This window comes from Aulonocara sp. 'chitande type north' Nkhata Bay, linkage group LG3 (assembly GCF_057382095.1).
Source record: "Aulonocara sp. 'chitande type north' Nkhata Bay isolate Kocher_YH1m ecotype deep benthic linkage group LG3, A_spYH_male_GT1.1, whole genome shotgun sequence".
In the NCBI taxonomy this organism is placed as follows: Eukaryota; Metazoa; Chordata; class Actinopteri; order Cichliformes; family Cichlidae; genus Aulonocara; species Aulonocara sp. 'chitande type north' Nkhata Bay.
The window spans coordinates 18,085,183-18,098,972 of NC_141346.1; the positions used below are offsets into that span (position 1 = coordinate 18,085,183).

Genomic DNA, 13,790 nt, shown 5'->3' on the forward strand with positions numbered 1-13,790 from the left:
TTGATGTTGAGAGTTAAATTATTATTCCAGATGTTTTGATGTCACATTTAAGATGTTTTGTCATTAAAGTCTTTGGAAACGAAAAAAATGTTTTTTTGCCCAATTTAGCATCTGCATGACATTCTGGCTTCACTGCATTTTAATGTATTTGTCTGCTGACTTGTTCTTTTAAATGTCAGGACAAATTTCTACTCAGATCATCAAATATTCACACAGTACAGGAAGAACTTAACATTTTTCACACTCCTTCTGACCCCTATTGTGTGGATGATTCCCTTTCTGTTACGTCTCCTCCAGCACAGTCTGAGTCACGAAGCGGCTTTTTGCACAGAACGAATCAGAGGTCACACAGCTCCAAAAGTCAAATGATATTTTTTAAAATAGTTCATTTTTGTTCCTGAAATTAAGAGCATTTCTTTAACTCATAACTAAAACATAAAGGGTTAAGATAACACAAATTTATCGTGTTACAGGGTTAGTGTTGGTCTCACGTCTCTTAGCCTCAAACCATCCAGACAATTGAGTTACTTTGTATCAAAGCCAATATGATGCTAAATGAAAGAAACATTTGTACCATGTTAGATGAGGGCACTTTGCTTATTTCCTGCAGGAAGTTTCCTCTGTACCCTCTGGTAGTAACTGAAGACCTGACACATGTGAGAGTGACTCATTGTCTGTTAGCTGACAACTAATAGCTGGCAGCTAAAATCAAAAGAAACACTTTAACCCTGAAAAGACTTTCCTTTTTGGCCTAAAAACAAAATGACGTAACAAACAGCCTGTGTGGATAAACCCACACTGAAAGTTTTCACAGACATTTTTTATTATTATCAGTAAAAACTGACTGACAGCCACATGGGCTCAGCAGTACTTCAGACATTCAATTCAACGTTTCAAAGAAGAAAAAGCTCCACGCTGTTATCAGAGAAAGGTGCAAAGACCAGCCTCTGTGATGGTGTGGAGGATTTGCACATATGTGAAGACACCATCAGTTGAGGCTTCCATCGCCCTCGTGAAAAGAATCAGGAAGAATTTCCACTTGTACAATTGTAAAAATGAGTTTCTTCATTTTCAGAAAGATTAAGATGTGAAATTAAAAGAAAAGGTGAGGGGGTTGCAGGCATCAATTTCTAAATGTGTTTATCAAATAGAAATGAGTTTGTTACTAAAAACACTGAAAATCTTTTCTCTGTTAATTTGCCTGTTAAATTAAAGTTAAAGTGAATGACCACATTTTAGTTTTTATTGCAGTTTTAGAAAGTTTCCCAATGCTTTTGAAAATGGGGTTTGTAAAACATAGAGCATTATTAATATCTACATATATTTCTATCTATTCGTGTTATACAAAAAGGACTTGTATAGAACAGACATATAAACAAAAGGTTCTTGTATGAATGTGTGTGAATGCGGAAGTTTATATAAAACATTTGAAATGCTCAGGTCAATTACAAAAGCAACATATAAGAATCAGTTCATTTACACTGTTCATATTGACATGTAACTTGTTATACTTGAAGGAGACGTCAAAGGCAGGAAGTACCTTGGTTTAGTGACTCTGGATGTTTACAGCTGTACAGAAGTTCAGCACTTTTTTCTAAACACAGTCCAAAGTAAAGCGCACATCAGCAGAGCTACTAATGCTGCTGCTGCTGTCAGGACAATTGTAATAATCTTCCAGTCTCTCTCTTCTTGTGATGTAGTTGCTGTAACAGACAAATAAAATGAGAACCATGTTTGACATGAAGAACACTTCATGTTTTTCAGTTGTTAATCACAATCATTGCACATAAAAGTTTAACAGACCATAAATATAAAAGTGATTGTTCAGTTTTGACTTGTTAAAACTTACCAGTGACGTTGAGTCTGCAGCTCGCAGAGCTGAGACCATAATCTGTGTTTACTTTACACTTGTATTGACCCGAGTCCTCAGTCCTGAGTTTGCACAGCTGGAGTCTGATTCGTCCTTCTCTGAGGGCGTCTTTGTCACCCTGAACTCGCCCTGAAAACTTTTTATCCTGAGACTCTGAGACTTCAGCACCATTGTGGACATGATACAGGAGTGAGGATTTATCACCAGTTATCAGGTCACAGTAAATTATTAGATATGTGGGGGGTCTGCCTGTTTCTACTGTGAACGTCCACTCCAGTGTGATGTTGTGGTTCTCCTCTGCCTGATAGGAGGTCTGAGTCACATTCACTACAAATGATCCTGTTGAGGAGACAAAGACAGAGAGAGAGGAGCAGACACTCTGAGAACTGGAACCAACCTGTTGTTGTGGTTTTAGTTTTAATTTTACTTTAAATTTTATGCAATCCATGAACTTCAAAAACAGAATGTTAGTGTGCTCTCTAAATCTTAATCATGCAGATGTTTTCTGAAGTTTACATGAAGTTTGATGTGAAGTTTTAGATGTGTTGCTTTAGGCTTCTCCACTCTCCTCTAAGTATTGAAATCTAAGTGATTAGTAAAGTATACAGCCTTTGCATGCTGCATTGTTTGTAGCAAGATGACCACAAGGGGCAGTATAGATCGGTGTCCATTATGCTACAAAGCCACTTTAACAGAATCTGAAAAAAGCCGAATTTGTGTGCAAATGTATTTGTCTGCACATAGAACTTACAGTATTGTCTGTATATGTCATCATCCTTCATTTTATCAGTATTAAGGTGACTGAGGTGTTTCACCTTTTTATGAACCTCAAGAGTATGTCAGTTCAAATTAAGCCGATTATCCTAATATACTCCCAGTGTTACAGGCTGCCAGCTGTATGGAAAGGTCATCAGCACATAAATTAAATAAAATTCAAGACAAAATCCCACCCTGTCTGATACCACTGCTAACACCAAAGGAAGCAGAAATACTGCTTCCTCATTTAACCTGCATCTTGCCATGAGCGTAACAGTAAGAGAGAATCCTCACAGTGTATCCAGGTCACGGTCGGATTTATATTAGACTATTTTCCATAGTTACAGACAGACTTTAACATTATTTATCAACAATTTTGCTACAGAATATTTTCTACAGTTTCCAGATAACATAATTGTAGTTTTGGTCACATTGAGTGAGAACTCATTTCTATCTGTTTAGTACTTTTACAATTATGACTGAAGGGTTTTGTTTTTAAATGAGCTCCTGTGAGTTTCCCTCTGTGGATAAATAAAGTGTTTATCTAAATACCTGCCTGTGTATGTGCAGTATTGTCCTCTTCTCTGTCATCTTCCTCAACTGAATGTATTTACATGGGAATCACATGCACAGCTACCATCAGTAACATGTACTGTACTCATTAATATGACACTGCAGTCTTGGCAATAACACAGAAAACAGCTACATTGGCATGAACGTCTTACATCTTAATTCTGCTGCGAAGACAAAAGATTATTCTGATTCATCATCTCCAAATTCCAGATCAATAATCACTGGCATGAATTTAGAGTCATTTCTACAAAGAATAAGGAACCTTTGCTTTCGGTGGTTCACCCAGGTTCCTGCTTTTTTGGGAAAAGGGGATCCAGCTACTACACAGAGGGTCACCAGTGATTCATGTTAATCGTACAGAGCTGAGGGGATTTAAGGAGTGATGGTTGAAGTAAATGTAGATTTTCTATTATCAGAAGTGTCTGAAGGATAAATCAATAATAATAAACCTTTACAGCAGTTTGTCCATGTTTATCTGACACCGCTTTAAAGTCTTTTACAGCAGACTCTTCTCTTCACAGCTTCATTATACAAACTGTTATGTAAACGTGTGTGAGTACATTTAAAAACTAACATCCACTTTCTCACATGACAGAAGAGTTTTGTTGACAGGAGACCTGCGTCCTCTCTGTGAGTGGCCCAACCTAAAGCAGCTCTAACATCTAACAGCGTGTAAGAAATAAATCGATAGGATTTTAAAATCAAACTCACCTGCACAGGTAAAGCCCACGAGGGAGACAGACAGTAAAGTCCAGCAGAGCCACGGAGATGTTACAGCAAACATGTTTCATGAAGCACAGTCAAAGTGCACGATTCCCATTATGTGGATTGTTAGGGAGGTTACTAACCTCAGGTTAGTCTATCTTCTAAAACCTTTACCACGCCCATTCTTGTTTTTGGATAAAGATGCTGTCAATCATTTGTGCCGCTGACACTGGTTGTGCCAACCGGGGGGAGGAGTTCTGTTGCTTCACCCTCAGTACCTCGCTTGTAATTGGAGAAGGGAACTTTTGCTTTGTTGGCACAGACAGTGTCAATGCTTGGCAGCAGGGGCGGATAAAAGTAATTAATGCACAAGCATAAATAATACTTCATAAAGTAGGTCCACAGCAGGAGGATAGTGATCCAGGGAGCCACTGGTGTTTAGATATTTGTGTCAGGAAATCAAAGGAGTTTCTTAAAATGTGTGCACAGTTCTTTGTAATTTGATGCAGACCTATCAATAATCATATTGGTTGACTTTGCTGTTAAATGTCTCCATAGATTTCTCCTCACAGATTGATAGTAATCGATCTCCATATTCACATAGAGGAGCTTTGATAAATGCAGAATCACAAAAATAAATAAATATAAGGGAAATTAGAGACAAGGAGAGCAGAGATCTCATTTCCTTCTCTGCCTTTGACCACAGGATTCATTCTTCCCCGTCCCTCCTCATGAAAGAGACGGTGCTCACTGACAATGTTTTTCTTCCTACTTTCTCTCCAGGTCAGCTGAACTGTCTCAGCAGATGGCAGCACAGGCCATGATTGAACCTGCTGTCAGATTAACCTGGTGCAACACTCACTTTTCCTAAATCAGCTAAACTAACTTCTGCTTTCAGGTTACATCACACCTGTCACCGTCATCATACTATTATATTATCGGTAGCATTGTTCACTTTTGGTATTTCAACAAAAACAAACAAAAAATTTCCTTCATAGATTTATAGACTGTTAAAGAAAACCTCCTGATATAAACATGAGACTTTGAATGATGTGTTTTGAATTCTTGGATGATTTTCATTTGTAAAACTTTCTCAGAGCTCCAGAAACTGATTAATATATGAGGGACTTCCTGGTTTAAAGACTCTAGGTCAGGGAGAGGAGTTCCACCAGAGGGCGCTTTGATGCAAACAGTCTGAAACGTTTGAATTCAGGTTTCTTGGGAAATAGTTTATACATATACACCGATTAGTTATAAGATTACAGTCAAATGACTAATATTGTGTTTTTTTTTCTTTTCTGCTCAATTTATTTAGAAGCTGCTTTTCTGTTTTCTCAGGTGTCCTGCTGGATCAGTGCCAAACAGCAAACATCCCTCCTGTTCATGAAACACAGTGAAACACCAGATTATTATCTGCACAATCATTTAAAGCGCTTGTAGAAAATGTCTGACAGACCAGAACTAATGATCAGTTCAGATAGGCCGTTTTCTTCAGCTCAGTGCGGTACTGTGGTGAAGTTTACAGTGATGGATTATCAGTTAAAAAAAAGTGTAGCAGCTGTAAATTTATATTAACCGTGTGGTGAAGTTTAGCTTCACTATCAGAGGCTAATTTAAACCTGACTATGGTGGAAAATCAGTGATTACAGCACCTATAAACATCTGTTTATATCATGTTGAATTCAGTCGTGTGTGTCGCACAGTGTTTCATACATCTTGTGACAAACAGTGTCACTAAATCACCCGTGGTCTGTGCGGATCAATCCCCGTCAGACAGCAGAGGAAACAAAATCAGCCTGAATCAAGAAGCTGCTTTCAGCACAGAACAAAGATGAGGTCACACGGCTCCAAAAAGTCAAATTATAGCTTTAAAATAGCCAATTTTTCCTGAATTAACAGAGTTTCTTAAACTCATAGCACAGGTAACGGGTTAAAAAAAATTCAAGGTTTCATTTGTTGCGATCATAGTGCTGATGTACTGATATCTGACAGCGACGGGCCAGTGGCGCAATGGATAACGCGTCTGACTACGGATCAGAAGATTCTAGGTTCGACTCCTGGCTGGCTCGAAAACATTTTAGGGCACGGAGTGGTAGAGTGGTCAGCCCGTGATCGAAGGTCGGGGGTCTGAATTCAATGAACTGCTACCCTGAGGTACCCCAGAGCACGGTACCATCTCTACACACTGCTCCCTGTTGCTCCTGCTTAGTGGCTGCCCACTGAGTGAATGGCACAATGGTAGAGAGAGTAATTTCCCCACCGGGACTGATAAAGTATACATTGCTATAATTAATAAAGGCTTGTGTGGTCACACCCACACTGCAAGTATTTGCTGTCTTTCACTTTTTATTTATTTTTATTTTTTTAAAGAAAATCTTTAACTTACATCAAAAGTCCTGCAGTAACATATCAACTGTGTGTCACGGGAGGTTGCTAAAGCTCCACATTTGATTTGGCAGTTTTAAACTAAATACCCATCCTGACACAATCCCAGAGAGGTTAGTGTCTATAGCTGGAATCAAACCAGCAACCTTTCATTTGCCAAGCATGAAGCCACATTTATATTAAGTTATTATAAGCAAAACAAAATAATTATATGAAATGCCATTTAATTATTTTGCAAACAGCATCTGTCTACAAAGAAAGGTGCTCTGATGCTTCCAGTCAGCAGAATGGACCAATCAAGTTTCTGAAACCAACCAGAGGAAATCTGCTGCTGGTGCTGAATAAAGTTCCTCATATGTTACTGTTACTACATCTACACCAAAACAACAAGCTGAGAGCAGAGGGTGGAGGAGTAGACAGTTAAAAGTGACACAGACGTCTGAATAAAAGAGGCTCCGTACCTCTGACTGACTGGAATCGTGACAAATGTTTGTGTAGGTGTGTGTAGTCTATGCTGTGCGTTTACTCTGTTGTATTTCCTCATTGTTTCCGCTCATCATCATCACCACACAGTCATTGTGAGTCTCCTTCATGGTGAAGAGGATTCTCATGGGCCTGTTGTGGATGTTTGCTTCTTGGTGTGATCAGCCATCGTTAGAGATCAACAAACATCAACATCATCCTGCACTAACAGTAGTAAAGGCTGCAGCCACTGAACTGGTGGACAATTCTAAGTATTTGGTGGTTGTTTTTGACAAAGCTCTGTCCTTTGAGTCACACTTTGATGCTACAGTGAAAAAGGTCTAACAGTGACTGTACTTTTTAAGAGTTTTTAATGTTTCATGTGAAATTTCTATTGAATCTGTTTTAATGTTTTGCATCATTGCTTTGTACACTAATTTGTCTTTGACCAATAAGACCAGACTTAGTAAACTGGTTAAAGTGGCTGGTCAGATTTCAGGGAGGACTCAGGTTCAGTTTGTGGACTTTTATAACAGGCAGGTGCTGAGGAAGGCGACCTGTGTGATTATATGTTCAGACCATCCTCTCTTTAATGATTTTCAGCTGCTTCCCTCAGGTCGTCGATATAAAGCGTCCGCAGTGAAGAGCAAGAGACATCGGGTGTCTTTTATAGCTGCTGCTGTTTCCATGATCAATAACTCTGAACTGTAAGTGTTGTTGCCATCTGCAAGACTTTGTTGATGCTACTGGTGAGATTTGGACTGTTCTCTTTTGTTTCTTCGTTTTCTTGTGTTGTATGATGTGTGGACACTGCAAACCAGTTTCCCATCGGGGACAATAAATATTTCTTTGACCATCAGGCTGTTTAGGATTAAGGTGATTCTTTCACATTTCACTGGTTATTTTAAGGGATCAGTTCATCAGTAACCTGTCACTTGTGAGGCAAATGTATTAATCACTACACAGCTGTTTTAGATATGAATGTGAAAAAAAGATAATTTAAAACCTCATTGTGCATGACCCAGAAAGATTATCAGAAGCTTTACTGCAGTGAGTTAGTAGCTATAAATGAACTCAATACATGTGAAACAGCTGGACCTTTAGGCCTTCTGGAGGTCAGAGGTCAGATTCAAAGACTGTGAGGCTTTTTCTTTTACAGTGTAAAACCACAGCATAACAGCTCAGAGTAATCAGAGGATCACACAGTCTAAAAGATGCAAAATTGTGAATTCACCGTCAAGATTAAAACCTTCTGTGTTTGTTTGAAGTCACGACCCTTTCAGCTTGTTCGTGGCCAAACATTTCCACGAACAGATTAGGTCTGTTTGTATTATTTACTTTTACTTTTTTTTGCAAATGTTTCTGCATAAAGTTTTTAACTAACATCAGTTCTTTTCATAAATACAAAATAGTCATAACTTTTTACATTTTTAAACCTTTAAACACCAGTTTGTTTGTACAATGCAGTTGTTCGAAAACAACCTCAAAAGTCACATTTTGATATATTTGCAGTGCTACTGGAATTTCTTGTATTAATAATAGTAGAGTCTGGTACATGTAATTGATTCACATCAACATTGATTATTATGCAAAGTTATTTTGGTGCAGGGAGAGAAAAAACATAAAAAACTTCCTCTCAGCTTGTTCGCCACCACACATTTATGTTTGCAAAATGCTATGAAATGTATATATATTAAAACTAAATTCCACGTTCATTGACTTGATTGTTTAAATTAGCATCAGTGCTGGTCATGAAAATCAAAATTTCATTCAAATTCGGAATTTTAACCCTTTCAATAGCAGTTAGATCACATAATTGTTATAATTTACAAAGAGATAAAATCCTTATTTTTCCCCAAAATAATACATGCAATCTGATTTATTTTCTTGCAATCATTGCTGTTAAACGTATAGCAATAATTAACAGTATCAATGATTTTTCCCTCTAACTAACTACCTCACACCGCGTGTCTGGGGCCCGAAAAGGTTAAAACGAGATACCCTGCGGCCTTCTGCTTTGCAACACCCCCCGCATCCCCAGCGGATGAAGCCTTCGGTTGAAACAATCGCTGATTTCTAAATGGGCAGAACAATTAAGGTTTTTTTTAGAAGTGTCGCAACATTTCTAAACGCTGAATGTTATTTGCGGTACTCTGTTTAAAAACTGACGTGCTCTGTCTATTGATCACGATTCCGAAATTGAAACTCTCATGAGAAGTCGTGAAACACGAGTTTTCCCATGCTGGAGAAAGTCCTATTAGAACCGTTTATTTATCTATTTAAAAAAATAAAATAAAATGAAAGCATCACCTAAAGATAGGAAACCCACATAGATCCGTAGAATGAGGCGTGGTTAAATTCGCGGATGCTGTGATCGTGAGGGTAGTTGTGAAGTGCTGAGGAAAACGCCGTGTGTCTGATGAGGTGTTTTATATGTAGGTGGACTTGGTTTCAGTTGGTCTCTGACATGCAGAGATAAAGAGCAGGCTGTAAAGAAAAAAAAGGTGGAAACTATGGAGGTGCAGTTGGGGAGTGCACCTTTCTATGTGAACATTGTGTTTTGGGATGCTCGTGATAAGGAAAAAGCATGTATTGTTTTTGCTGACTTGTTTTGCTGACTCTTGCGGCCCCACCTGTAACCCCGCGTCTAATCATTGACTCTTACTGTTGCAGGATGTTTGTGTGAGTAGATAATTAAGATAAGATAACATTTATTAGTCCCACGGATGGGAAATTTGTTAGCTTATAGAAATTATAGGATTAGTTGCATTAAAGGAACATTGACTAGGTGTGAATATGTGTTTTTTAGAAGTATCACAAGAAAAGTTTATTTCTAAAGGGATAAATGTTATTCTGTTTAAAAACTACTAGGCTCTGTCTCTTTCGGAGCGCAAAAGAAAGTGAAATGCTCCTAAACTAGTTACACTAAATAATCTATGTCTAAATAATAGAACGCTGAGACATATGCGATCCTTAAAAACAGTTTAATTAAAACACACAATGGTTTCATTAAATTAAAAGCAAATTAAACACTTATGAACAAGGGGGCGATGCGATCATTTTATTTAAAAATCGGGATTTCGGAATGTTGATCCAATAGGGAGACAGAGCCTGCAAGTTTTTTTTAACGTAATAGGTGATCATAACATTCAGCCCTTTAGAAAATAATGCTCCAGCCAGTATCGCTCTTTCAAACCAATTATGTTTTAATCACACTAATTTTGTGATGTCTCAGCATGATGGACATATTTTTATTTATTTAAAAAACGGCTCAAACTGGAATTCTTCTGTACGGCTTCCGAGGCTGCTAGTTTTTAACACAATGGGTGATCACAAATAACATTCATCCCATTAGAAATAAATGCTGCAGTGATACTTCTAAAACCAGTCGCACAAGCCCCATCCATCTCTCAACAGCTGGCTGATTGTTTGAATTTGTTCAGGAACGCAAAAGCCCACCGCGGGTATCATTTAATTGTTGGGATTTCTTAGGAAAAGGTAAGAGCCGACAGGTATAGCTATCAGTCCAACGGGGACCCCGCCTATTGTCTGAAGTGGCCTGTATCAGCTCTTTTGTAATTCCTCGAGAAGGCAAAAGCTGCACAGATGCAGACGCGGGGGTAGCTGCTATTGTCTGTAGCCAGTATCAATGGCCCCTTATCTTGGCAAGTTGCGAGCCACACCCTTATTGTTTTAAACTTGCATAACAAGCTGATGCTTGTAGGTGTATCGATCCCAGACTGATCGACACCATCTATTGTGTTTGGAAACACCCATCCTATATAAAGCTGCCTCAGAGCCCGAAACTCTGACATTTTCGCGTCAGGATCCTGCAGCGGAGCAGACCGTTTTCTTTACGATCAACACGGACATCGTAAACGGTAAGTACAACAAACTTATTATTGTATTTTTAAAGGTTTTATATTAACATATTATTTATTTACTATTTATTACTTTTTTCTAAAACAAAAGCATCATTTTTCGGAGTTCGGGAAAACGGCGAAAACGGCTTTACAGCTGGATCGAGTTCTCTAACAGGTACTAGGTGTGCGCAGAATTACAGGATTTTTTAAACGCTTGTATGTTTTAAATTATGTAATAACAACGTTTGTTCTCTGATTTGTTCCAGGATTAACAAATTGAGCAGAAAAACATTCAGACACCGTGACCACAGAGTCAAACCTTACAACAGGTGTTTATACAACTGTCTGTATAGATGTGTATTTTAAAAAGGGGGGTGAAATAATTACAAATGTTCTAAGACTGACCGTTTTACACCTGCAGAGCTACGCCAGAGCACCGTGTGTGTGCAGAAGCAGGGCCGTTCGGAATAACGCACACTAGGTAAGCATGGGCATATATAAATAAAATAAATTTTAGAAAAGAGACACGTTTATTCTGTTTGAAACGGCTACAGGCGTACATAAAATGTTTTAATACATGTCTATCTTCACAGACTGCAGTTCTTCCTGTGTTGGCTGCCTCGTGATTTCAGTCATGTCTTTGAGTGCATCAGATTTCGATCTAGGTCACATACCCACCACACCAGAATGTATCCGAAGTAGTGACGATTCACACATAGATTTTGAAGAAGGTGGCAGAACGCACTCTCAAGTACCAGCGGCGTGTGGCGCTTACATGAACGTTGCAGACACGCAGCCTGCTGAACAGAGTCATACAGATCAAATACTTGATACATTACGTTCGATTGAAGCTAAACTCGACCAACACCACCAGGCCGTACAGGCACACATGCAAGAAATAATCGATGTTCTAACTGGGATTACCGAAGAATTAAACAAAACGTGTACTGTATTAGACATGTTCACCAGAAGTCTAATGCATGATCCGACTTTTAAAACCCAGACCATGGACCCTCCTAATAAATTATTTAAACGTAATAACGGTACCTCCACTCCTGCTAGGCGGGTTGACTTTGGGGCTTTTAAACGGTGGTCTGAAGAAACAAACAAAAATTTTGACATTATGTTTGCAAGACTTAATAGTGTGCCTGCATCAACATCTGCAACATCTGCAAAACCCTGTCCAACTCATTCTGAGCCTGTTGTTACTGATGCTAACTGTACAGATGCTGCTGCTGGGGCTGTTGTTGTTACTGATGCTAACTGTACAGACGCTGCTGCTGGGGCTGTTGTTGTTACTGATGCTAACTGTACAGACGCTGCTGCTGGGGCTGTTGTTGTTACTGATGCTAACTGTATTGCTGCTGATTTCTGATGCACAAGGGTTACCTCTGCTGCTGCTGTTGCTATTGAGACTGTTACTGCTTCTACTAATGCTTTTGCCTCACCAGCTTGCAGCCGTGCACCCGTCACACTTAGAAGTCAAAGTACACATTAACCATACTTAGAAAAAACATTTTTTATTTCATTTAGAAGTGAGATTCTAAGTTGTAAGAAGAAATCTTATGCTCAGCCAGGATGTTTCCTCCCTTTCACAATGCTGAGGTTTCAAAACCATGATCCAACAGATGGTTTGTCACACGAGGGCGAGAAGGGCAAGCCACCCCTTACACAACCTCACACACTATAGATTTAGAAAATCACTTTTAAAGTAATGTAGAACATGATCTCTCTCAGCGTCTGTAAAAATCCAGCAAACTGACAATCACCTCTAAACAAGGGGGGTTAGTTTTTAGGGGTTTTGTTGTTGTTGTTGTTGTTGTTGTTGTTGTTGTTGTTGTTGTTGTTGTTTTGACACACTGTAAGTAAGTTCAATATAAGACAATGTGGCTAACAGCCTTGGAAATGCTTTACATGAAATAAAACTTTTTAGAAAACAAGAACAAATGTAACGATCTGTTTTACCTGAATCAAATGTATTAGTTTACTTGAAATAAAACTTATTTTGGAAACCCTGTACATGAAGCAAAAAGTATTGTGTTGTAATACATTTTTTCTCATGTAATACATGAGAAAATAAATCCCTGTGTAGTTTAAAAAAACGTTAATTTAATCAAACTGAAATGTTGCTGAACTCTGATGGACGCGTCTTTTACTTTGTCTCGTGAGTATTTATTTTTCAAAGGAGATCTTCAGCAAGTTGATTTTGTTACCACAGTCTTGTTGACAAAGTAAAAAACACGTCCATCAGAGTTCAGCAACATTTCAGTCAAAATTTCATTCAAATTCAGAATTTAAAATCTTTAAATACCAGTTAGATCACATAATTATAATGATTTACAAAGATATAAAATCCTCTATTTTTTCCCAAAATAATACATGCCATCTGATTTCTTTTCTTACCATCTTGCTGCTAAATGTATAGCAATAATTAACAGTATCAATGATTTTTATGCATTATTATTGTTTTCTGCAGTGACGGAAAAACAGTAAAACTCCGTCTCAGCTTGTTTTTGGGGGGGAAAAGCATGTTTATGCTCACAAAATGCTATAAAATTAATACATATTCAAATATTTTTCTACTTTGAACAACTTGATTTTTTAAATTAGCACCGGCCCTGCGTCTGTTCCCGCTGAGGACTCTGCAGTGCCATACCAGCACTTCTTTGTCTTCGCTGGTGGCTCCGAGTGGGCCGTCCAGTCGTCTGTCTCCACTGGAGTTTCCAGGAGTCATTCCAGCCACTTTTTCCTGCTGTTCATATGATTCAGTGTATTAAACTCTGGTCTGAGAATTCCACTCTTTTCCAGAGGATCCTTTTGAATGCATTGATTTTAATTGGATTGAAAAAAGTTGGATCTCCACATCGTTGGTGGGAAAACTCGTTCAGCACAATTACAAATGAAGAAAAACGATCAAGTATAGAGTAAACATATTTTAATGTGTACATTGCTAAAGCTTTCATTCAAAATCTGATAAAACATTCAACACTTCTCCTTCACTTTTTTATTCTATAAACTACCCGTTTATAGAATAAAATGAAATTTCACAAACAAATTTTTTGTAGAAATTCTGAAGATTACAAAAGCATCCATCCATGATTTTATACAAGAAGTCATTTTAGGGTCAATGATGTATGAATCAGTCAGCTCGAGTTACAGGATACCTTCAGATACTT

At 38.2% G+C, this 13,790-nt stretch overlaps 1 protein-coding gene and 1 non-coding gene across 2 annotated transcripts; one reads left to right on the forward strand and one right to left on the reverse strand.

Annotated features, from left to right (window-relative positions):
- Positions 1 to 916: 916 nt before the first annotated feature.
- LOC147334297 (uncharacterized) lies at positions 917 to 4,015 on the reverse strand. Its single transcript, XM_086286778.1, has 3 exons — positions 3,911 to 4,015; positions 1,850 to 2,209; positions 917 to 1,703 (listed from the first exon to the last, which is right to left on the reverse strand). Exons 1-3 carry the CDS (start codon positions 3,981 to 3,983, stop codon positions 1,582 to 1,584), a joined length of 555 nt encoding a protein of 184 aa, XP_086142904.1. The 5' UTR covers positions 3,984 to 4,015; the 3' UTR covers positions 917 to 1,581.
- Positions 4,016 to 5,900: 1,885 nt separating this feature from the next.
- trnar-acg (transfer RNA arginine (anticodon ACG)) lies at positions 5,901 to 5,973 on the forward strand. Its single transcript has one exon. It is a non-coding gene; the product is annotated as a tRNA-Arg (tRNA).
- Positions 5,974 to 13,790: the final 7,817 nt, after the last annotated feature.

Excerpts from the sequence above, each read along its gene's own strand:
- LOC147334297 (XM_086286778.1), bottom strand. The coding sequence starts at position 3,983 with ATGTTTGCTGTAACATCTCCGTGGCTCTGCTGGACTTTACTGTCTGTC. Across the intron at positions 2,210-3,910 it reads CGTGGGCTTTACCTGTGCAG|GATCATTTGTAGTGAATGTG; the intron begins GTGAGTTTGATT and ends TCTCCTCAACAG. Across the intron at positions 1,704-1,849 it reads CTGCAGACTCAACGTCACTG|CAACTACATCACAAGAAGAG; the intron begins GTAAGTTTTAAC and ends TGTCTGTTACAG.